The sequence below is a fragment of the Eucalyptus grandis genome, chromosome 8 (genome assembly GCF_016545825.1).
Source record: "Eucalyptus grandis isolate ANBG69807.140 chromosome 8, ASM1654582v1, whole genome shotgun sequence".
Taxonomy (NCBI): domain Eukaryota; kingdom Viridiplantae; phylum Streptophyta; class Magnoliopsida; order Myrtales; family Myrtaceae; genus Eucalyptus; species Eucalyptus grandis.
In genome coordinates, this window is record NC_052619.1 from 67052149 (window position 1) to 67073234 (window position 21086).

The 21086-nt window shown below is 41.6% G+C and overlaps 2 protein-coding genes, 1 non-coding gene and 1 pseudogene across 4 annotated transcripts; 2 read left to right on the forward strand and 2 right to left on the reverse strand.

The window, feature by feature from the left end:
• Positions 1 to 2359: 2359 nt before the first annotated feature.
• On the forward strand, positions 2360 to 2512 carry LOC120287919. The gene has a single exon (XR_005546174.1). It is a non-coding gene; the product is annotated as a U4 spliceosomal RNA (small nuclear RNA).
• Positions 2513 to 2675: 163 nt separating this feature from the next.
• On the reverse strand, positions 2676 to 5990 carry LOC104415691 (small ribosomal subunit biogenesis GTPase RsgA 1, mitochondrial). Its single transcript, XM_010027022.3, has 5 exons — positions 5233 to 5990; positions 4214 to 4435; positions 3930 to 4124; positions 3643 to 3839; positions 2676 to 3216 (listed from the first exon to the last, which is right to left on the reverse strand). The coding sequence occupies exons 1-5, from the start codon at positions 5872 to 5874 to the stop codon at positions 3024 to 3026; spliced, it is 1449 nt and encodes a 482-aa protein (XP_010025324.2). The 5' UTR covers positions 5875 to 5990; the 3' UTR covers positions 2676 to 3023.
• A 5932-nt stretch (positions 5991 to 11922) lies between these two features.
• On the forward strand, positions 11923 to 16140 carry LOC104415692 (F-box/kelch-repeat protein At1g67480). 2 transcript variants are annotated; one of them, XM_039300492.1, is made up of 4 exons: positions 11923 to 12103; positions 13403 to 13580; positions 13669 to 14533; positions 15147 to 16140. In XM_039300492.1, the coding sequence occupies exons 3-4, from the start codon at positions 14004 to 14006 to the stop codon at positions 15772 to 15774; spliced, it is 1158 nt and encodes a 385-aa protein (XP_039156426.1). In that variant the 5' UTR covers positions 11923 to 12103; positions 13403 to 13580; positions 13669 to 14003; the 3' UTR covers positions 15775 to 16140. The 2 variants fall into 2 exon arrangements, with proteins under 2 accessions (XP_039156426.1, XP_010025325.1); XM_010027023.3 differs by having other exon boundaries at positions 13511 to 13580.
• Positions 16141 to 16907: 767 nt separating this feature from the next.
• LOC104415693 lies at positions 16908 to 20235 on the reverse strand (annotated as a pseudogene).
• Between the last annotated feature and the right edge of the window lie 851 nt (positions 20236 to 21086).

The window sequence follows — 21086 nt, forward strand, 5'->3', positions numbered from 1 at the left end:
TACCAAACGCAATCCAAACTGATTCCGAGAACAAAGAATCAAAATTTGGCCATGTTTAGATGGTTACCATACAGGGCCATGGTTCGGGCAGGCCAGACTACTACTGCATCCCGGCCCCAAATTAGGCTCAATTCAAAATTTCGGGCTTGCCCGATTCATGACTGGCTAGACCTCGAAAATTACTTTTTAATTTTTATTTTTTTATATAACAAAGTATCTTGTTCACTTGTGATAGTTCTTCTTTTTTTGTTTTTTTCATGTAGGATGAAAAAGTATGAAAATTAAGAATTTTAGGTCGGGCCACACCATTTCAGGCTTCATAACCCAAAAGCTTGACAAGGGCCACAATGTAAATAGATATTGCGTTTTCTCGAGTTGAGTTGAGTCAAGTCAAGCTGCTTGATGACTTTGAATGCCTATGTGCTGTTAACACCTACAGAATCCATGTTTTGGTAGCTAAATGAATTTAACTTTGCCGCATGAACGCATCATTCTAATTAGTCATGTAATCGTGCAATGTGACTTTCATTCACACGAGAGAGTGCAAGGGTTGTGCAAAGAGCTCTTTCATTTTGCCTCGATAGGAGATGAGGTGTCTGTCGAGTCTCATTTAAGGATTTTCTAATTTAGCATCCAGTGATTGAACGAAGGTTGGCCACCGCTGAAAACCTTCTACGTTCTTGAGTTGAGTTAACACTTGCAGAATCCATGTTTTGGTAGCTTTGTTCTCGCGCAAGTTATGCCTTAGTGCTGCACTAGTATGGAATAAAGTTCTGTAACTTTTTTAACTTTCAGAACACGACAGATGGCCTTTGTAATAAGAAAGCTGCCTTTGGCCACAGCAAAGAGGTACCTGAAGGCCGTTCCGATGATTTTGCGGTGGCGTTAAGAGGGAATGCTCAGGCAACAAACAGACACTTTAATGGACAAGGGCGGTAGCCAGGGAAATCGACTAGATTCATTCTTGATTTGTCGAAAAATGCCAAGAGTAATGCTGGAGTATGTTGTCACAAAATTTCGTCCTCATAAGTGGGGTTTCGTTTTGTTCTGCTAGACTAATAGAACCCGTCTAATTTTGTATCAGGCGACAGGTTGGACGTTGATGCACTCTATATATCTCACATCCAGGAGAACGAGGCTCAGAAGCAGAGGTGCCGCACCTACACGCTCACGGAAGAATGAACCATATGTTATCAGACGTTGTGCCCTTGTCATCGTCGTCTTCATTCATACGATTGCTAATGTTATCTTGTTTAATTTTTTACGGCGTATGTGTCTGTCTCCTTATCACATCAAGCTGATTTTGTCATAAACTGATGAACCCGTGAGGAAAGAGGTAGCCTGTTGTTCCGTCTTTTACCACGTTAATGGCATAAGCTGCCTTGTCGAGCCGTTTTCTTAGGTGCAATGTTGGTCTTGCAGCTGCTGACTGCGTTGGCAACCAGCAAATCTGAGAAGTCGCAAGCTTGAGGCTCTTTCGGGAGATCGCCCTCGTTTTTGCCTTTTTTTAACTCTTTGCCGTGGTAGTATTCAGGAGGTCTGTCATCACCCTTTGGTACGAGAGGAACACTTCTTCACCATACGTAGGATGTTCTAGTCCTTGGGGCTTTGCTCAATTGAATTTTTTCTGGGTTCTTGGTTAGGACAGTCAAGCGAGCTCTCTATGTGTTCAGGGTCCTCCAAACTATATTATTCCCTCAATCAAAATCGTGATTGCAGTTTTCTTCGCTAATCATCAATGCACGGAATGTCCTTAATATCGACCCGATAACATTATGAGTTCTTATGTTGTATTCTGCTAGTCCAAGACAGTAGTTACGAAAACAGAAACATATGCGCCAGTACATTAATCCACTTTGACGGGAGTCCATCTGTTAATGTGCACTATGCACAATATGATTTGTCGTGTTTCTAACATCAAATTCTGGCAATATCCCAGTGCATTTCCGAGCATTCTTCATATGAGGCGGTATTATCGACGAGGGACAATAATGGTGATTCAAGTACCTCAAGAGACACGAGGTCTATCTACTTACAAGTTTTTCAAGTAGTAGACAAACTAGTTTGAAACTGCTTGCACTTGTGACATTTTCCCATATATAAATTAAAATTTCCTTAAATCTGTCTTAGTGGATGGATGTAAAGAAAATTACAAGGAGCTCAGCTTGTCACCCCCCCCGCGGTTTGGAAGTAAAAGAACTCAAAAAGTTAGACATCACAGTTATGCAAGGCCCAGACAGGCCAAATTGGGTCAGGGGCCAAGTGAATATATATATACTCATAGTCCCACATCGACCAGGAGACACCATGAGAGAGAATGACTTGCTACAAAATGGCACGCGAGAGTACATCAATACTCATCTTTGCGCTTGGGGCAATGACGCAGCTAGTGAGGTACTAACCGAGGCGCGTCTATTGCTGGTTGAAAACTATTTCCAAACCCCCTCTTTGGCCTGGGCTAGCCTCAGGCCATTGAGAATTTCTGGAAGGGCTCCCTTTATTGGGTAAAGTCCTACAATACCTAGTCTAAAACCATATTTCGCCTAGTCTACAAACTTATTTCGTCTGGTGAGGTTGAGGAGTTGAACGACTCTACGGCCTTGACAAGCAGAGAAGTACATTAGCATGAGAAGTACATCTTTTCCCTCTATTATCAATTGAATCACTCCCGAGGGTAAAAATAAGCGTACTGGGTCTATTCGACTAAAGTAAGATCTTTCAGACTGTCAAAGGTCAAAGGTTCGGGGAGCTCACGATCGAATTACAACTCTAAACGCTTGCAGCTACAAAATCATGTTGTCCTGTACATGCATCTCTCTCGATCTGGTGACACTTTTACATCTCCAGAGACTTGATATGATAATCGAACTGAGATGCATCGACCACGCTTTCATATACTCGTCTAGGCCCTAAATTGAGTCTTCTTGACATCTATTTTCATAGCAGAAAGGTCAAGCTAAGAACAACTTGGTTAAAGCCAAAACAGAAAGTTAATATCTACAGTTCTATAAACCCGCATCAACTCACTGGCTGTTTTCATTTCTTAATGCTCTCAAGATGGGATCATTTTCATCATCTAATAGGCTGTCGTCGTCATCCAGCTCATCTAACTCATCCAGTATAGATTGGTTGATCGTCTTTCGTGATAGCCTTCTGTGCTTCTTGGGCTCCAATCGAGGTTCTGCTTGTTGGACCCCCATATCTCCTATCTTGTATCTGCAAAACGAGAAGATCATTAGTTCAGATAAAAAAGAAAAGATTAGGATCCACACGTGCGTTCACTAGCTAATGATAGCCAAGAAAATAATAATAATTAAATAATTAAATGACCTTCACAGGCAGCTGATATAACATGCATTACAAAGCTAGCCGCATCATGATAGATGAATGTTACAGGAAGTCTTAAGTTTCTTCTGCAGGAAAGATTGATATTCAACAGCCCCACTTGCATTTTAATATCATATGCCGATCAATTTCGCCACATCGCTAGAAACCAGTACCATGGCATAGTTGACAAAATCAGGACATCAACACATTCAATGCAGGACAGTCTCAATACCACACGAAATCTCCCATGCATGCCATTAACTACTCGTCATCAATACAAACATACCAAGCACACATGAAGCACACAGGAAATACCTAACATCACTCTCTTTTTTGGTCCCAAATGTCCTTAGTTGAAACTCTTCTCTGACTTTTATCTCGTCAAGGAGTTGGAAGTAATAAGGATATCTCTCCAAAGGTTCTCCTTCCAGTATGCACCCAGGCTCGCCAAGATGTAAACAGTTACTGAATGAGCACTTAGCTGGTTCACTTGCTTTGAGTTTCTTCCTGAACTGAAGATAGTTACAAGACCATTGTTTCAGCAAAATGAACATGAAGACAGAGAGAACACCAGAAGATATGTGAGGAAGTGATGACATCACCTCTGGAAAAGCTTCTGCAAGAGATTGCTTGGTGACTTTTAGTAGACTTGGCTGGTTAAACCCAGGAGTATCAGCAAAATATCCTCCACCTGACAATGGAAGTAAAGAAACATTGCGTGTAGTATGTTTTCCTCTTCCACTTCTCGAAGACACTTCCCCTACCCGCTGATCCTCATACCATTTACTGCCGAGAATCTGTTGGGAGAACAGCTAGAGTCAAAATGTTGAGTTTACTTCATCCCATCACACATAAACACAAGTGCAACAAGAACTAGAGAACCCACAGGCTCAAACCAATTGGTATTGGCTGCTGCATCAGAAGGATGATTGTTGCTTCGCAAAGCATTGATCAGGCTGGACTTTCCAACTCCACTTGGACCCACAATCACAGTCGTCTGGTCTCTCAAGGTAAAAGCGAGCGAGTCAAGTCCCTTTTTGGACTCAACACTGCAGAAAATCGGCCTATAGCCCCAACTGCGTAACCTAGACTTCCAGGCAACCAACGTCTGCAAACTTCATTGAAGCCATTCATCAGTGAAGAGAGGAAAGAGAACTCATTCAAGAAATGGCAGTATTCTAGGCTAATGAAGTTTTCCTAGTATAAGCCTCCCTCCATGTCACCATAACTCAAGCTTAATCCAGGAAAAGGTTCATAGATGGTGACCGAGGCAACAATGACACCATACTGTGGTTCTTTTTAATTTTCATTAGTAACACTGCGTCACGACACCTGTTACTTGTCTGTGGTTTTGATACAACTTCAGAAACAATTCAGTCATTTAATAACCGAAGCAACAAAAAGTACATAACCTATGCCAGAATATTCAGTCTCATTTGATATCACAAACTGAAATGGATAACCGGAACTTCAAATCTAGTCTTGCGTAGATGAACAGCACTCTCTTCCCTCCATCTAAACAAAAACAACAATCATCGAGTAACTTGACCTTCCCTGGTGTAAAAAGAAATGCCACTTATCAGATCTTGAGGCCTCGCTCTTTATCTCTCAATCTGCATCTGATAGAATATCACAAAGGAAATGCCCGTTCCGTGACATTCTCCCACTTCAGAGACATCTACACCAGTCACAGGCTAGGGTAATGAACACGAAAGCCCTAAGCCTACACCAGTCACAATCTAATCTTTATATTACCAACCAGCGCAGATGAAATTTGCCGTGATCTAGTAGCTCATGCACACAACATAAATTGCTCCCCTAATCCTCCTATCACAAAAGCATTAAGCTTGACCACTAATAATCACTCGTTTGGGCCTTAATTCAGCTCGTAGAAAGAGTGCCAACCTCTTCATCGACGAGTTCGCACTTGTTCAACGCGAGCGTGAGCGGAATTCCCGTAGACTCAGCCTCCACAAGGAACCGAGTGAGCAAAAACGGCTCCACCTTGGGTTGCTCCATGGAGAAAAGCACGAGCAAGTGGTCCACATTCGCGACCGGCGGGTCCAGGACCTCGGTCCTCCTCTGGAACACGTTCTCGATCATGCCCCTCCGATCCACCCAGTCGATCGACCCCACCAGCACCTTGTCCCCCACCAGCACCCTCCTCTTTATCTTCTTCAGCACCGCCTTCACCACGCACAGCAGCTCCACCCCGATCCCGGCGCCCTCGATCGGCGGCAGGGACTGCACTATCACGCGCATGAAGTTGGCCTGCGCCGCCGCGACCGTGCCGATCGCCTGGAAGTCGGACAGCGGGGGCTCGTCGCCGGGGGAGAGGACCGGCGCGAGGGAGGAGAACTCCCTGACGATGCGCTGCTTGGCCCTGAGCAGGTTCTTGCCGGGGCTCTGGAGCTTCCTGGAGACGTTGCCGGGGTTCCGGTGCCTGGCGGCGGCGGCTGCGGCGGAGGCGGCGAGGGGGAGGTGGCGGAGGTGGAGGAGGGAGGCGGCGGCGCGGTGGCGGAGGGCGGAGATGGAAGCGATAGGCATGAGTGAGAGATGGTGAAATGGCTGAGCGAGAGTTAAAGAGTTAGTTGCAGAGGTTGCAGAGACGCCGGAGGAAGACGAAGGTCGAAGACGGAAGTCTGGATAAGCATCGATCTCTTGGGTTTTTCAGAGAAATGACAAATGCGGGAGAGAGGGCAAGGGGCATTCCGGTCAATTCACGTCGTTTCCGCTTCTAGTCCGATCGCGCGTCCCCCGGTTTCTCTGCAGGTGGCCCGTAGCCGATTCTAGCAGTCTCTGGGGGTTTTCTCTTCCAGCTAAACCGGTTTGGCGCCCGGTTTTGGCGGATCGGGCCGAAAATGGCCCGACCCAAATTGATCTCGTTTTTACGCAACTCGATTTTAGTGATCATACACGGCCCGATCCATATTTTAAAGCACATCCTTATTTAATTTAACTTTTGAAAACTCATAGGCGCCCATTTAGCCCACTTTAACCTCTGTATAAATATGTTAGTTGTATAAAATTTCATATCAAATTGAAAAGGCAAATCAACAAAATAAAATGATCACTTACTATCGTTTGCACTGCTTCACATAGCCGCCATAGTCTTGCCTCTGTCCGAGCCCCCAACACTGCTGCCGTGAGGCCCCAAGCCTAGTCCCCCACCAAGCATAAATGATCTTTGCAAATATGGATCACCAGCGAGATACAGGTAAGTATTATATGGTTAGATTTTGGAATGTAAGTAGTCCAATTATATATAATAACAAGCTCAAACTTGGACTCTATCCCCCGCTTGTTCGTTGGGCTCTTTTATGCGAGAATACTAATGCATCTACTAGGTATCCAATGAAATATTATTTAATGCAATGCATATTTACTTAGGCCATGAAAAAAAGAAGATAATAACACCACGGTAGATATCATCCATTCCATTAGAAATCAACCCACAACACTAGAAATTAAAAAGGAGACAAACAAAAATCCTCCCATCAATTTTATGAAAAACTTCCAAGTGTTTCCCGCCGCAGGTCATCTCACCTGAAATTGTGCGCTTTGTTGTTTTTCCGTTTTCCATTTTCCTTTGAGTTAAAAATCTCCAAACCTGCTCCAGTCTTAGAAGGTCAATAAGTTTTTTTTTTTTTTTTTTTTTTAAGGTCAAAAGAGTTGAAATTGGGTCATTTAAGTGACCCATTTTACTAAGCCCTGTTTGTTTATTAACCCATGTCGATTCATGGATGACCTAAAACCAATCCAGCCAGGATGCGGTTGAAACCGATCCACATAGCTCACATTATCTTAACTATGCCAATTAACACTTGACAAATTTAAAATAATAATAATTAAGGGAAAACGAAGATGCAAAAATTAAATGTATATAGAAGATACAAAAGCTATACAAATCTCAAAAAATAAATTAATGAATAAAAAATATAAAAAAATCTCTGAATTTTGTATTATATCCTATCTAATTCTACATTGACCAAATATCCATATAAGCAAACACAACCTTCGTGATAAGGATGAAAATAATCAGGCGTGATGCAAATCTAAATTCAATTCATTTCAAGTGATTGACTAATGGAAGATTTGATTTAATGGTAGTTTCCTCTTTCGATTATGTGCGATACAGTCCATGCAGATCTCAATCCAAGCAAGAATTTGCCCACTTTGGACAGTGCTCTTAAGAAAAGCATTTAAGAGTGCATTTGTCTTGCGAAAGATTAATGATAATACAATCGTTTATATTATTTGAAATAATTATTCAATACGAAATGTCTTCATCATTCACAAAAATTTAAGTTTAAATATTTTTGTTGATAATGACAAAAATTTTGTTAATTTTTCTTTCATAAATGATATAAACGATCATTTTTAGAAAAAATATTTTTCAAATCTTAGTCTCTTACCAAATATCCTAGAACTCGAGTTAACAATGTTAAGGCCCAGAGTTCGGGAGGTGTAACCTTCCAAAATCAAGAGACAACGTAGGTGCGGCCCAGAAGCTTCGGCCCAATTTTCGATCGAGCCTGTAAAAGGACAGCGATATGTCGGGCAATGAGTCGAATCTAAAGCGAGATACACAACGTACGAACGCCTTGGATAACGATGATCATGGGAAGAGGAGCTTCTTTTGCTTTCACACGTTGGAGTCGGAAATTCTGATAAGCCGCCCTCTTGAAACTTCTAGGGTCATAGACTCCTACGCATCGCAAATGATAAATTCGGAAAAAAATATCTAAACATATCATAAACCTATTATAAAATAATTAATTCAACTTTAAACTTTTCAATCACATCAATTTAATCTCCAACCTTATAACAATTTACCAATTTAATTATTCCGATCTATTTTAATCGAAAATTATTAGTGTATTTTAATCGGCATCAACCATTCTATATAATATGTTCATTTGTTGACCATCACCGGCCTCATAATTATTAGTAAACATTAGTACGGATCGCTAATTTGCCTAAGAAATTGTTGACGTATTCTAATTAGCATCGGCCGTTCTATGTAGTGTGCCCATTTACCGGCTATCATCGACCTTAGAATTATTAATAAACATCATTACAGATCGCTAATTTGCCTAAGAAATATTAGTAAGCATCAGCACATGTTCTTATAGGTGAAGAATATAATACTCATTAAACATTAAAGAATGGGACTTTTTTGGCAAAGAGAAGGGTGTGGAAATTGTTTAAAGAATTAAAGTCAAGGCATGCTATGTCCCTCCACATTAGTAGCTGGATTTCCACGAGTTGAAGAACAGTTGAGGAGGATTCATGCACCGGACAATTGACTTGCTAAGGCACTCAAGGTCTGGACAACGTGTTATCGCATTATCAAATAAGTCTTTTGGTAATCTCCCCGGAAGGCCAAATCGCCAGCCCTAGAAATGATGACCTCGAAAGACGTGGTGAGTGCGTGTAGCTACGCCTACGCCCACCGTCCGTTTCTCTCTCCCCCGCGATTCTTCGTGAACGGCCCAGATTTCACCCTCTGCCACAGAGCACGGACGTCGTTTTCGATGCCTGCTGCCCACCAAATTTCTCCACTATGCCGAGCATATTGAAATAAGGAAAAATGTTATGGACCAGAAAAAGAAAAAAGAAGGAAAAATGTCTGACCAAAAAAAATAGAAATACGGAAAAATGTCAAAAGGAGCTCGATAGGACACTTATCAAGATCGGCTAGTAGTGACACCTCGAGAGCGAAATTTATCTTGCCGATGTAGTTATATTGTTTTTTTTCATTTTGATCTTGTGTCATTTGGAGACTTTGTAATTGTGCTCTTGGATGCGGACGTGAATCCTCTAATCCTAAATGGTCCTTCTCTTGGTTTTCTTAACCATTAATTTATGAAAATGGGTTTTTCATCAATAGAATGAAGCGCCAGAAGAATATCATATAAAAAAGAAGCTTTATATCCCCTTTTAAAAGGGGGAAAACAACAAAAATTCTTATCATTAATGGACTGCCCCTCAATAAGGATTTGCAATTAAAACCTCATAAAAACGACAAGCTCAAAATGGAAAGGATTTTTTGTATCGTAATACTTTATTAATGATTGCAAGCATCATTTCGGTTGCCGTGGCAACAAAACTTATAAGATCAGTTAAACTATGGATTGGATATTCTACCTAGAGCTTAAAAAATATGGTTGGGATATAGTTGACATCACAATGAGAGGTGGTTTAGCTTTTATAAATTTATCGGCAAAAATATAATAACAATAATTCAAAGCACATCCTTGACTTAGCTTTCCTCTTTCCTTTCTAAACATACGAAATGTTCAAACCTTTGACTTTATAGTGATCATAAATCTAGATGAACCCCACGTTTACACTAATGAAGAAAATTCTACTAACACGGTGGTCAACAATCACTCCCAAATTACTCTGAATAAAAGGTATTGTAATTTAATTATGAGATAGTCAAGCATTAAATCACTCAATCCATACGTTACAGAAAAAACAAATAATTGCAAATCTTCTCAATCTGCACATGAAAAAATTAGTTTTGATCTCAACGGAATAAGTGAACTCACTTTTTCAATAAATTACAGTTAATTCAATATATCTCTGAAAATCAACAATATGCTAATTTCCAAACTAATTATAAAATTAATCGATCAAATATTATTTTCCTAACTCAATATTTGGTCACCATCCGTGATCGTGAGTGATTTAACGTATCATCGATTCCTTAATAGATCATGCGCCTCAATACACCAGACACGCCTTTTCTTTTTTCTTTTTTAAGGATAGCATGAATGTGAAGTGTGAACAGCTCCATCGCGACCGCACCGGATAAGAACACATCCCGCGAGAATCTGATGCCGCGGGATCTAATCACGACCACACGTGTGGTGTGGCGGGTCTCGAGACGATCCCATGACGCGCGACCGATGAACGAACGGGCCACACACGCGGCTTCCTGTGGTGGTGCTGACCGCATCGGATCGCAGCTCGTTAAAGTCGATGGTCCGCATCGCTCGACGTTTGAACCAGACACGTTCAAATCGAAGAATCTCCAGACGACGTCGACGACGACGCAGCGTGATTTCGGTATTGGGTGACCCAAAGGGGCTCCGCCACGTGTCGCATCGGCAGTGGCTCAGGCGGACGAAAATGACAAGAGAATTGTCGAGGGGGGGGAGGAAGAAAAATTCCAGACCGCAGGTTCGTGGAATCCGGCAACCGCAGCTAAACGGCGTCGTTCTTCCTGTTAACTTTGCGTTGTTGCCTTTCGAGAAAGTTAGGTGCGCTCCGTTCTTTATTGAGTCGAACTTACGAGGACATCAACGGTCAATTCGCACGTGCTGGTTGAAAAATAAAACGACCGGAATTTTCTGGCCCACGAAAATTTTGTGGTGTCAAATTTCATTCATACTTGACGTGATTATCTGGGATCACGTTAGAAAAAAATGCTATGCTGACGAGGGAATTTTTTTTTTTTAATGAAGTTTATGATCTTTAAAGTCTATAATATTTTTTCTCATTGCCCAAGAAAAACAAAAGACATTTATAGAGATGCATAGTTAAATCAGTTGTATATGAAAATTTGATTGTACTACCCGAAAAACAGGTCAGGGAATAGGTTTTAAATTTTCGGAACTAGTTGTGACCATTAGGTTTTGAGTAAATACCTATCAGAGAATCAAATCGGACCGCTCTATTTTGAAACTGATTTTATAAGTTAAAAAATCAAAACACCGATTTCTTTTTACCCTAAATTATAATCTTAGTGCCCCTTCATCTCTTATCTTTCCTCAAAACTCTTTGTCAGTCTTTTCTCTTCCCTTAAATTTTTATGGATGAATGAAGAATAGAGTTTTATAATTTATATTTTATGTTACGTGTTTGAACTTTTTATCATTTATAATTGTATGTGACTACATATTTATTTTATGAATTGTTGCTTTTAGTGAATTGGGATTTCTCTTGTTCATCTTTTACTTTGAATCGTTTTGTTACTTATAGTTTCATAGCAAAAAAAATGAACTAAAAAAGGGAACAAAAAAATAAAAATAGGTTATTGGGTAAGCTGAACTAGAAAAGCAAGAGGTTGTAGGGTCTAAAAATTAAGAACTAATTATAATCTGGTAAGTTAATCTACTCCGAAAGTGCCCAGAAGTGAGTATAGAGTAGGAATAGAATAGGACTGACAAAAAAAAAAAAGTTAATCTACTCCGGAAACCAATCATCCCTAAATATACTTACATGAGTTTGTAACTAATTGCGTAAAATTAAAAAAAAAAAAAATTATGACGCGTGCGAGACTAGTCACTCTCCGCACTAGTCCATTAGTCAAATGCGCCAATAAAATCGTCGGCCAAAAGAGAGAGAGAATAAAATCCACGGAAAAATAAAAGATCTGGTGAATTTCCCGGCGTTAACTAATTTTATTTGATCTTTTTCGGACAGGGAAAAGGCATTATTAAATTATCCGAAATTCCCCATTCGAGCGTGGAGATCTCGTGTCCCTGTCCGACGTGGTCGCTTCTGTCAGTATTATCATTATCATTATGATCATAATTTATAATCTCTCTCCTTCTCTAAAACTCACATTCCCATTTTTTTAACCGCTTTAATCTTTCCCCTCCTTTTTCCCTTTAAAATCCCCTCCCCAGTTCTTCCTCCTCGCCTTATCCACCATCCATCGATCTGCTGCTGCTGCTGCTGCTGCTCTCCATCTTCTCGCACGCGTTTTCTCTCTCTCTCTCTCTCTCTATCTCTAGCAGCTGATTCGTCTCCGGCTCCGCAGGTAATTTCCGGTCCCGGTCCGGTCGGATCTCGCGCCGGACGGCTCGTGCCGTCGACGTCGGCGCCGAGTTTTCGGGCATTCCTTTCGTTTTTGCGCGTCTTTCCGAGAATGGAGTGTCCGCGGCGACGCGGCCGATGATCGGAGTGTTGCTGTTTGTAGTGTCGTAGATCCGATTGCGGGAAGTGGTGTTTTTGGCTTGCTCGATGTGGAGCTCGATTGAGTTTCTGTTCGAGTGTTGTTGGTGTGCGAGCTCGACGAGCTGGGAATTTCTGTGTCCTGTTTGGAGCGAGTGATTCTAGTGCTGTTTCCGATTCTCTCGCTGGCTTGACTTGATTCGATTGTTCGGCGACGCGTGATGTGTGTTTTCGTGCGGTTTCGTCTGCGCTGAACGTGTCTGATTGTTGCACGAACGCGCGAGATCTGGAAGTGGTTTTGAGGTCTTCATGCTTGGATCTGTGCGGAAGAAACCTCCGACCGGACGGTTGACGAGCTAAAATGACCTAAGCATACTGTTATAAAGCGATTCGTCGGTTAAACTTTCGCAAAACCCATGTTTTGTTCTTTCATTCTTGGTTAATTTTTCCTCGCTTGGCTATTTTATTTTATTTTTTTATTTTTCGATGTTGATTGTCTGATTGCTTGTACTGCAGTCTTGCTAGAGTGTTTGGACTTTCGTTAGAAATTCTACCGCCGGGAATTACAGAACATAGGGCCGATATCCATGTTGAATATTTTCTCCTCCACAAGTTCATAACAGAGAATAATTGCACAGACGTTAAGGAAAGGAAATGGAGAAAAAAAAACTGGGAAATGGTGTATGAATCTCTCAAATGTTAGACTTGTATGGTAGGTAGGTGGGTAGAGGGTTGGTGAAGTTGAAAATGTCGTGTCACTTAATAATGCAAGGAGTTTGGCTTAAGAAAAGGGGTCAGGTTGAGAAGATCTTGTAATGTGTACTTTTTTCTTTGGTAAGTCTCTGTAGATTTGCTTCCCTGTTTCAGGTGGTAAAATTAATTTTCTTTGTATAATTGCATGAACTAGAGGTCAATGATATGTTGATAAGCCCTTACCGGAACAGGGAAGAAAAATTCTCTTCATTTTTATTTGTATCGAATCTTTTCATTCCCATTGAGTCTCTGAACTTTTTTTCCCCGGTTGGTTCACGAATCTGTTGCTTCTAGATTATGATTTAGAAATTTTGTGATTGTCCAGACACCCCATCCCCCTTGTCTTTAAGTGCTTGTGTTGTGGAGATTCACAATGTCTGATTCCTTTGCTGTGTTATTTTTGCTGATCAAGGCGTTGACGTCAACTGCTTAGGATCCTTCTGCTTGAGAAGCATATTGGTTTGTCTTAACTCATCTCTATTTGTACTAATTTTAGTTCAAATTTCTTTGTTGCCTATAGGCAGCCCACTCTCTCCAGGAAGATGGAAGTAAGAGGGGGCTGAAGCTTTTCAGTTTTATCACTTTGACTGGTATGATGTTCATGCTTGCTATTTCTTCTTGAGAATTAACTTCTAGAAATTTCTCCTAGTCAGCTTTGAGAGTCTACTCTTGATCTAGTTGTAGGGAAATGTGTGGACGGAGAACCAACTTCGGGAGCCTGGAAAATACTCTGCTTCAATCATCAAGAACAAAATTCTCTAAAAGCAGAAGTTCTGGTATGGAATTTGAGTCAGATTGGACAAAGCACCGAAAGACCTCAGCATATGCTGCATTAGCAATCCGTTCCGCCACATCTTTCATGCCTTGGTCCCTTAAAATTCCTATAGCTGAAGGTTACCATGAATTTCTCTAATTAGAAGGCCTTCCTTTCGAGTTAACTCGTCCTTGGGGAGGTCAATCCATCGGTACGAGAACCATTCACTCTTTTCTTCAGTGCAGCGTCATCTTGAGAAATGCCTTGTTTTGTGAGTGAGAAGAAAAGATCCACGGAACAGGCCATGTTTTTCTCCAATTCAGTCCACGAAAGCACTCCAGCTCGTTCGAAAAGTAACCTTCCTATAGCAACTCCTATTGCTGATGATTTTGGCAGTCCCATTCTTCCTGGACTGCCTGATCATGTGGCTGATCATTGCCTTGCACTAGTTCCTCGTTGCAACTTTCCATCAATGGGTGCTGTCTGCAAGAAGTGGAGGACAGTGCTCCAAAGCAGAGAATTCCTTATAGTGCGAAAATTAGCAAAGGTTGTTGAGGAGTGGCTGTATGTGTTAACTATGGATGCTGAAGGAAAGGAAAGCCACTGGGAAGTCTTCGACTGTTTGGGACACAAGATCCGGCAACTTCCCCTAATGCCTGGTCCAGTGAAATCCGGGTTTGGAGTGGTGGTTCTTAATGGAAAGCTATTTGTCATGGCTGGTTACTCCTCATTAGATGGACCATGCTCTGCTTCTGCAGAAGTTTACCAGTATGATTCTTGCCTGAACAGGTATATACTCTAGTTTTTGATAAGCGAGTAAGGGTAGGAAGGGTTGACTAGTTACTCTGATTCTTGTGTCTTATATATGTATTTATCTTGTTCAAGTTTCCGGGCATCTCATTCATCTGGAAAGTAAATGGGATTCTTCACTTTCTCTTATGATGCGTCAAACTTTGCCTACTAGATGATAGATCTCCTGCTAGGCATTGGATTTCCATCCTGAAGCATTGCTATTTTTTTATCATGCTGTCAGATGCCCTGAAAATGGAACAGATAACTGAACGTTTGAAGGTTAGAAATTCAGGTTTATGCATGATCCTGGAAATTGCACGCTTGTGTCTCTTGATGACCTGCTAAATCAAGTTGTTTTTTTTATCACAAATTGTTTCAAGATGCCTCTTTGTTTTCTCAATTGAACGTGACAAATACTCTGCTGTATTGAGACTGCGGTACCATGACTAGTCCATATGAACACGGGTCTGCTGACCCGATTTTCTTATATGTTCTTTGCCACTTTTATTTTCCCTAGTTGCTTTACTATAACCTGTCAGCTTGCACGCGCCAAACTATAAAAGTTCACCTGCATGCCTGCTCTTTTTTTCACTGTGGGATTTCATTGCAGTTGGAGCAAACTAGCAAGCATGAATGTGGCTCGCTATGACTTTGCTTGCGCAGAAGTCAATGGACTCGTATATGTGGTTGGAGGCTATGGAATTGAAGGTGAAAGTCTCTCCAGTGCTGAAGTGTACGACCCTGATTCTGATAAGTGGACTCTCATCGAGTCTCTTAGGCGACCAAGGTGGGGATGCTTTGCGTGCAGCTTTGAAGGGAAGCTCTATGTGATGGGTGGACGATCAAGCTTCACCATTGGGAACTCAAGGTTCGTTGATGTATACAATCCCGAGCAGCACACCTGGTGCGAGATGAAGAATGGACGCGTCATGGTCACTGCCCATGCTGTGCTTGGAAAGAAGCTGTTCTGTATGGAATGGAAGAATCAGAGGAAGCTTGCCATATATAATCCAGAAGACAATTCCTGGAGTACGGTGCCCGTTCCTCTTACAGGGAGCTCAAGTATAGGGTTCCAATTCGGTATATTGGAGGGGAAGCTCTTGCTATTTTCACTTAAAGAAGATCCGGAGTACCATACATTGTTATACGATCCCAATGCTGCCCCGGGCTCTGAATGGCAGACTTCTGAGATAAAGCCATCAGGTTTGTGCTTGTGCAGTGTGACAATAAAAGTGTGAAGCTTTTAACTACTTGAACCCAAGAGTTCTGCCAAAGTTTGGAATGTACCATCCCATCCCATAAACACTCGGTTATCTCGCACTTTTTTGAAATCAGGTCACAGGGGCCAGATTGTTTGTTTTAGCTGTAGCTTCTTGTTCCGATTGTCATGCTTGGATCACATTTCTGAATGTTTTTAATTTTGCATCTTGATATGTACTTTGTTTGCTATTAAGTTGTCTGGTACTTTGAACTGTCGAGGCATGTGTCAAGGTATGACTGCTCTATCAGGAAGTAGCAACATCTCTCTACGCTAAATGCGGTGAGATCATGTTCTAGACAAGTTCAGATATGAAGTTTATCCATATAAATACCAGGTACACTGACAAACACATTAGTTCACAATTTCGAAAAGAAAAAAAGGTCAATTGTTCGCCGACTAAGTATTGCTGTCTCCCTTCTTCTCTGCCCTTTACTCTGCAATACAGAGCAAGAAAAATCTAGCAGACCGTCAAATGCAAACAGTAAATTTGTTATGCACCTCGACTCCACAACTACATAGCAAACAATCTCCTCATAGGAGGGAGGGAGATCCATTAAACTTTGCCCGATTTTGCGTTTCAGCATTCAAATATTGTTTTGAATAGCTAGACACTTTGAGCAGATCATATAATCAAAGAGTAATGTAAACAAGTTCCTCAATGAGCAGAAAGTTTTCTCACTCACCATGCATTTAGCATGGGGGAAAGAAAGTTATTTATATGTCAACGCAGTAGAGTTACGTGGACTGAGTAAGGAACTAAGCTCGATTAAATTAGAGGGATGCTAGGATAATAACTCAGCGTGAACGCTTAATTTGAATTCTTGATCCAACTTCTTACTCATCGACTTCTTTGCAAGTGATGAGGTCGTCCCCAATTAACCTAAACTTTGTGAAACTGCTCTTATCGGCTCAGTACTTCAGGTCATCATTTTCGACTGTCATTTTCAAAACTCCAAATATGCATATAAACTAATAATTGAACAGGGTAGACAGTATCGAAAATGAGATCGCGGGCTCTTTTTTTTTTAGGGTCAAACTGAGTGAAGGTATCCTCCAAATTATTGGCTTCTCCACTAACAATAATGTGACGTTAAATACTATTTGATACAGCGCTACGTACAGTTATAGACCAAATTTCTTTAGTCTGAGGTAAGTAGAAGTACCCTGCTTCAACCCAGGCAATGAGACTTGCTGCCGTTGCTTCGCCCTCTTCTCCCTCTCCTCCTTATTTCTACCTCCGCATCGGCCAGCGATTTCCTCAGGTTCTCCATTTCTTCCTCCATGGCCGTCCTCTCTTCCTTTGCTTCTTCCCGTGCTCCAGCAGACATATCCGAGTCCTTAATGGAGAAAAACATGGGACCCAGTTCGGCCTACTGCTGTGGCTCCACAGAGATGAGGGGGCGCATTGCATGTACTCTTTCGCAGTCAGAATCAGCTCGTGGTAGACCAAATACTCAGGCACGTCCCATGCCATAGAGAGTGCTGCTTGGATGTAAATGGCAGGGCATCCTGGTCCGGCAATTCACGTATTCGCCGACATCCTTCAGTCATGCTGCACTGTGGACATATGCAGAACAGACAGCTTTCCTCACGGCATCCGTGTCGGCGAACTTTAAGTTAGTGGGATTTTAAATGTCTTGAGAATTTCCAAAAGTTGAGATCTCACTTCTCGAGCCTTCCGCAAGCCCTGGACATACAAAAAGTGATCACGAAACCAATCCCTCCGTACTGTTTACTTTTCCACTGCTGATGGACATTGTACAGCGTTAAATGGTCAGAGTCCAGAGCCAAAAACTTCGTGCTTGCAGCATTGCTCTCCTCCGCTCTATCTTTTGGCCAAAAAAATACAGATGACACCGAGAGCATCGAAACAATTGTCAAAACCTCATCTAGGCAATCTAACTGCTCGCCCATCAAGAGCTTCTTGGCAAGTCCAAACAAGCTCCGTTAACCCTCCAATGTTGTTAAGTGCACCTAAGACCCATAATTAGTACATAGAATTGAGAATGTTATCCTGTGGAGGATGGTCCATGAAAGCAAAATCTAGAAGGTTCTCCACTTTATGATACTTGAGCAATAAGACCACACCCCCAAGGGTGGTCCTATGGATTTCCAGAATGGAACTGGGGAGCATTTCATCCAAATATGCACTCTCCTATTGAAGTCGAGAACATGTGCCTGGTCCTGTTCTGACTGCACGACCAGCACAATGGGCTGCAGCTGCACAGCTCACCGGGAACACTTGGAGCGCATCCATACCCATTTTTGGATTGTAGACTTTCATCTAAACGTAGCCTGTGTCAATGCCGTAATATATTACATCTACCATCCAAGGAGTCTCTGCCATGTTGGTGCCCACAATGCACTTGTGAGCCTGTCTTCAGCCTTTTGGAATATCTTTGCTTGCAAATCAACTGGCAGCTGGTAGTACATGGGAAGAATCAATAGCTTATCACTGCCTTGCTTTGTGGTGGATACAAGCTTGTTCCATGCGCTCTGCTAGAGCATAGCACGCTGCCTCGATTTCATCTTGGCCAGTCATGAAAATGAGAATGTTGCCTGGAGGACTGCTAATATGGATGGCCATAGCCTGCTTCACTGTAGCTTCAACATAATCTTCAAATGGGGTTTTACTCCACGAGATGTTAACGGGAAATGTCCTTCCAGGTATGTGAAAAATAGCTACACTGTAATTATCTGCATCAACAGACATCCACATTGAATGAGCTTCTGACAAATGTGATTTGTACTTGCCAAAGAAGTTCAAAAAATTTTGTGCATTCAAAGTTGCAGATATTACAATGAACTTAAAATTGCGACGTTGGGCTACCACCTTTTTAAATATCCCAAAGAGAACACAGTGCTCAGTGAAACAAGTAACAACGGCCATCATTATGAACATAAGGCCCCAAATTGTGAAACCCCAGAAAGAGGCGCCTGAAGAATCCGAGTCTCCGTAGATTATTCTCGATGCATATACAAATCCACTCAAACCCAGTTCACATGAATGAGAAGTAATAGATCAGAGCTGAGAAGACATTGTCATAGTGGTACTTTTCAAGGTCCGAATCTTTTATTGTTTCACAGAAAAGCTCTCCATCTGTCAAGTACTGAAACAAGAAAGTGACATACAAAAAGACAATTATACATGACAGCATAAAATCAAAACGAAAATGCAGAGTATATAATAGAATAGGAAGAAGACCCTAGACAAGCAAAGAAAATCTAATGATGCAAACAGAAAGCCGGAGAACATGCGATTGTTCCCACAATGCCTTTATTGGGCAAATGTCATAAAACACAAAATATAGGGGGCTTTTTCTATCAAGAATGCAACAAAAATTGCGATTTGAAAGCAATTTTTTCGGCCACACAGCATGCACAATAAGCTGATGAGTCTCTTCACAGAAAGAAAATGCTAGTGATACCATTTTATTTTATGGACAAAGTGAACAGAGGCCAATTTCCCACAATCACCACCTCACCCCCTCGACTAACTAGTTCAAGGTAATGTTAGCAGGATTGCATTCTCCATCAATTGACAACGTCAAAGTACACCCACATTAATATGATAAATATATTCCATGACCAAAAGAAATAAAAATAAAAAGCTAATCCTTATAAATTTAATGCCGATTTTTCTGCAAGGAAAAAGAAGTCTTGCTCTTATTAAGTGAAATTTAAGTAATTTAATCTGGATTTCTCTCATCTCTGCAAGAAAATTTTCAATCAAATAGAGCAGAGATTCAGATGGTTCCATCAGCTAACTTGAAGACTGAAGTTTTCTCATCTTGTATTAAACAGAGTCTTCTGTTTAATTTTATTGAAAACGAATAATAAAATGTGGCATTGTCCTTAAACTGATACATAATAGCACAATTAAACTATAAGAGAGCTCAGCAAAGCTATAATTGCAAGAATTTACACTTCCCCAGCTTCTATTTGTTCAAGTAAACAAAGAAACTACGACTCTGGTCTGTGTAAGTTTGGGTCCTGATCCCAACATTATCCCCATACCTCATTACCCAATACCAGCCCTAAAAGAATACCTATGGTTAAAAACATTCATAACCTAGACTGTTACATTTCTATGAAATTTTTTGTGAAACTAACTCAATATACATTGGAAAATTAAGTCTATTCTGCAATCACTCATCCCGCAATTAATATATGGAGAGATACTGCCTTTACTGCATACTAGTTTTTGACATCACAAATTCACTCACTGCTTCACAATTTTTCATGTGCTGTGCAAACTTGCTTCTTCTTTAATCTACCTTGCCCTGTTCCCCCACTACGGCAGTATCAGCATCAATCCAGAATTTATGAAAAATAAGCTATTAGGCAATGGGCATTACTACAGGTACTTTTATTAAAGAAAAAAAGAAAGAGAGAACATCGTCATTTGAGTCAGCATCATCATACCTACCTCATTCATTTGCCCTAACCGCATATGCTATAATTGAGTCAAGTTGAAGTCTGGCTCAACTAATGAAATTGCAGCAGCTCCTGTAACGGTCTCTCCCAATAGATGTTTACTAAACACTTCTAAGGAGATATCCAGCATACTTGACAGGATTTTACGACGATTCCCCAAGCACTCTATGAGCAGTGCCGTCTCAGCAGTATAAACTTCACAGTATAAATACATATAGCTCAGTTATGATAGACCGGGAGAAAATTGGTATTCAAAGATGAAGCAGTTCCTGCGAGATATCAGCTCATGACAGTGTGCAAGAGTTATTAATTCTCAAATCCACCGCAAAACTTTCCTCACCTAACATCCACGTCCTCTCGGAGGGTCTAAAGACTACTCTCTCGTCCCCAGCAATACATAATCCGGCAATGACACGCTTCTCTGACTCCAATGCATCCTTATCCTACACGAAAGCATCCAAACATCACAAACTGAGCACCGCCCGAACACCGATTCATCATAAAATCAACACAATTCAAGATCATAGTGAAATGAACCGTGCACTTTTAATCATCGCATACCTCCATCTCTACTGCTCGGAACCCGAAACGGAAACGATCGCGGCCGAGACGACGCGGCGAGAAAGAAATGGAGAGGGAAATACGAAGAGAAGACAGTTGCCGCCCTCAGATACAGCACCAGGTTCTGTACTTTGGAGGCAACGGGCGAACGCCGGCCGAGGCCGGCCGACGGCGACGGACGGCGGAGGGAGGCCGCGCACGGAGGAGAGAGCAGACGGCGATCAGGCGACCGCGATTCTGGCCTAATGCGCCAGTAGAGATCGAGCGAGCGAGCGAGCGAGCGAGCGGGAG

What these genes read in the sequence shown, in the direction of transcription:
- LOC104415691 (XM_010027022.3), bottom strand. Translation starts at nt 5,874, where the DNA reads ATGCCTATCGCTTCCATCTCCGCCCTCCGCCACCGCGCCGCCGCCTCC. An exon ending in GCGAACTCGTCGATGAAGAG is followed by an intron (nt 4,436 to 5,232) that starts GTTGGCACTCTT and finishes TGAAGTTTGCAG; the next exon opens with ACGTTGGTTGCCTGGAAGTC. An exon ending in TTGCAGAAGCTTTTCCAGAG is followed by an intron (nt 3,840 to 3,929) that starts GTGATGTCATCA and finishes AACTATCTTCAG; the next exon opens with TTCAGGAAGAAACTCAAAGC.
- LOC104415692 (XM_039300492.1), top strand. Translation starts at nt 14,004, where the DNA reads ATGCCTTGTTTTGTGAGTGAGAAGAAAAGATCCACGGAACAGGCCATG. An exon ending in TATGATTCTTGCCTGAACAG is followed by an intron (nt 14,534 to 15,146) that starts GTATATACTCTA and finishes ATTTCATTGCAG; the next exon opens with TTGGAGCAAACTAGCAAGCA.